Source organism: Polistes fuscatus, unplaced genomic scaffold, assembly GCF_010416935.1.
Source record: "Polistes fuscatus isolate 324 unplaced genomic scaffold, CU_Pfus_HIC Scaffold4, whole genome shotgun sequence".
NCBI lineage: Eukaryota > Metazoa > Arthropoda > Insecta > Hymenoptera > Vespidae > Polistes > Polistes fuscatus.
Genome location: NW_025113118.1, coordinates 3225610 through 3228289, shown reverse-complemented (window position 1 = coordinate 3228289; position 2680 = coordinate 3225610). Strand labels below are relative to the sequence as shown.

General features: G+C 37.5%; 1 protein-coding gene across 1 annotated transcript; it reads left to right on the top strand.

The window, feature by feature from the left end:
* Positions 1 to 1447: 1447 nt before the first annotated feature.
* On the top strand, positions 1448 to 2456 carry LOC122520849. Its single transcript, XM_043641154.1, has 2 exons — positions 1448 to 2212; positions 2424 to 2456. The coding sequence occupies exons 1-2, from the start codon at positions 1448 to 1450 to the stop codon at positions 2454 to 2456; spliced, it is 798 nt and encodes a 265-aa protein (XP_043497089.1).
* Positions 2457 to 2680: the final 224 nt, after the last annotated feature.

Genomic DNA, 2680 nt, shown 5'->3' with positions numbered 1-2680 from the left:
GTCGACTAGATTGCACGTGTACGGAATATGGAATACAGTACATTGCGTTTACGCTTCGTAGATCATTATTTGTTCAATTTAAAGTGTCCAAGAATTTGTGAACTAACGAGAAAATAATTAATTAAAGTCAAATTTATTAATCGTCTATTATCATTTTTAATTGATATTATTTAATATTGTTTTAGAGGAAACACTTAATTATTAATGATCAACGATATAATTTCTGAACTGATATTTGGGTTTCTAGGAAAAATCGTTACTGTTGTATTATTGACAGATAAAAATCGGTAGAATGCTATTTAAAATTGATTAACGATTAGATACAAATTTCTAAACAAAAATTTGTGTTTCTAGGATAGATTGATGTTGTATTGTTGATTAAAATTGATTAACAAATTTTTGAACCAAAATTATTGTTTCTAGGAAAGATTGCTGTTAGTATTATTAATTAAAATCAGTAGATCATTACTTAAAATTGACGATAAAGAGTATCGATTCTCTAATACCGAGAGAATGAAGAATCCAACGATCCGAATAAGTAAAGTAGATCATGTGGATGGAGTTAAATCCCACCCCGCTCTCGATAGAAAACTGAGAGGATAGGAGGAAGGTCTTCGTCGTGTTACTCGAATCGGGAGGTCAGTTAGGTCACTGTGCCAACCACGTATACTGATAAAGAGTTACAAAGTCATCGTAGTAGTAGTAGTAGTAGTAGTAGTAGTAGTGTAGTAGTATATCCCTTCTCTTAGCATCTCGATTCTGTCTACTTGAATTCTCTGTCTCTTTCTAAAGAGTTTTCGATTGGTCTATTTTATAATGCCTGTGTATGGTTTTTAACGAATCGGTAAAAGAAAGAAGAGAAATTGAATGAAACTCTATGGAAGAAAAAAAGATGCAACGTATCAACGGTTTCCTCTTCTCGAGTGGGTCTCTGTGTCAAGCAGGGTCACATGTAACTATTTATTCCCCTCTCTTTCTCTCTCTCGTAGCCTTGAGGATGTTCCTCAGCACGCTATTCGCGCGTTCGAGAATAATGGTAAAACGGTTTGGTTAGAAGAGGATAGCGAAAAAAAGACACATTAAGGAAGGAAGCACAGAGATGCGATCTGTGTGCTACGATGTTGGCAAGATCTCGTGTGGGAGCTAGCTCTCACCCCCTGTTTCTAGAGGATGCCCACCATCTGGTTGGTATATATCGACCCGGACCACTCGTCTTGTCGACAGTTGAGGTAATGTCGATTGAGGTAATGTCGGTACGTGGATAACTGACTTATACCTTGTCGTAATTCTCTGTTATTAATAAGAATATTTGATTCATTATAATACTCGGGAAATATTCGTGATTTTTGTACGAGTCTGAAAGGTGACGAGATCATTTTTGATACAAATTACGAGAGGATTGTTCTCGAGGAATCAAGGTTACACAGACAGAGAGAGAACGAACGAAATGGATTTGTTCAAGTGGACACTTGGAATTTTGGCATTGAGTGGCATGATCATCGTCAACCTGGCCAACGAGGAGTTCAGTTTATTCGACAATGGATACCGTGCTCTTTATCGAGTTTACGAGGAATGTCAACAACGCAACGTGGCTGTATCCCCGTGTTTAAAGAAGAAGGCTATATTTTTCTTCGACAGATTAGGTCGCATCGATACGTTACCGATCGGTGAGAATTTGGAATTGATCAAGGTACCAACCGTTGCCGGGAAAAACGAAACTTCGGGGAAAAGTTTGACGATAGATTTGGATAACCTTGGTCGTAACAACGGTGGCACGTCAAAGGAAGAATTCTTGAATGATATTTTATTTGACAAAATAGCCAATCTGTTGAACGGATACAACATACAAATACATTTACCAAAGACCAATTCTGTCGAATTGAAACGTAGCATAGAGGAGGGACGTGGAAAGATGAAGAAAATGATGGGTATGATGATGATGGGTATGGCCATGAAAATGGCTGCAATGGTACCGATCGCCATGGGCGTTCTATTCCTTCTGGCTGGGAAAGCACTGATCATCAGCAAAATAGCACTGGTACTGTCCCTGATAATTGGCTTGAAAAAACTACTCAGTCAAAAGCAAAGTCACGATTCTCATGGTGGTTGGCAACAAAGTGGCGGTGGATGGGACAGGAGCTTGAAAGATGTTACTGCAGTCACCGAAGCTGACAGGCAGTACGCTCACAATCTGGCGTACAAAAGTGCTAGAGTACAACAACAACAACAACAACAACAACAACAACAATATCAATGATTATGATGATGATGATATGATGATGATCTACCTGAGAGAGAATGAGTGGACAAACGAGGAAGAGGCTGACACGAGAATTATTTTAGAAAATTATCTTCTACTTGGAATTTTTTACTTCGTTCATACGACTCTTCGTATAAGATGCCTTTTTGTTTTTTTTTTTTAGCTAAAGACAAGATCTACTATGACGAAAAAATGAGCCTAACTCAAGAGACTGAATCCTGTTGATTATGATCTCGTGATTATCTTACCTTCGTATTCGTTAATTTTCTCATAATGACTTTAATTTGAATTTTTGTTCGTATATCCTAAATACTTTTTGATGACGAGTTAGAGCATCGTAAGATGAATTGTCGTTCGGAATTACGTTAACAGTATTTTCGCGTTAATCTACGGAATATAAAAGAAATGTTTTAAGCAAGC

Bases quoted from the DNA above. Each gene is read 5' to 3' on its own strand.
- LOC122520849 (XM_043641154.1), top strand. From the start codon at position 1,448: ATGGATTTGTTCAAGTGGACACTTGGAATTTTGGCATTGAGTGGCATG. The intron at 2,213-2,423 runs GTACAACAACAA...TTTTTTTTTTAG, and splicing joins TGGCGTACAAAAGTGCTAGA to CTAAAGACAAGATCTACTAT.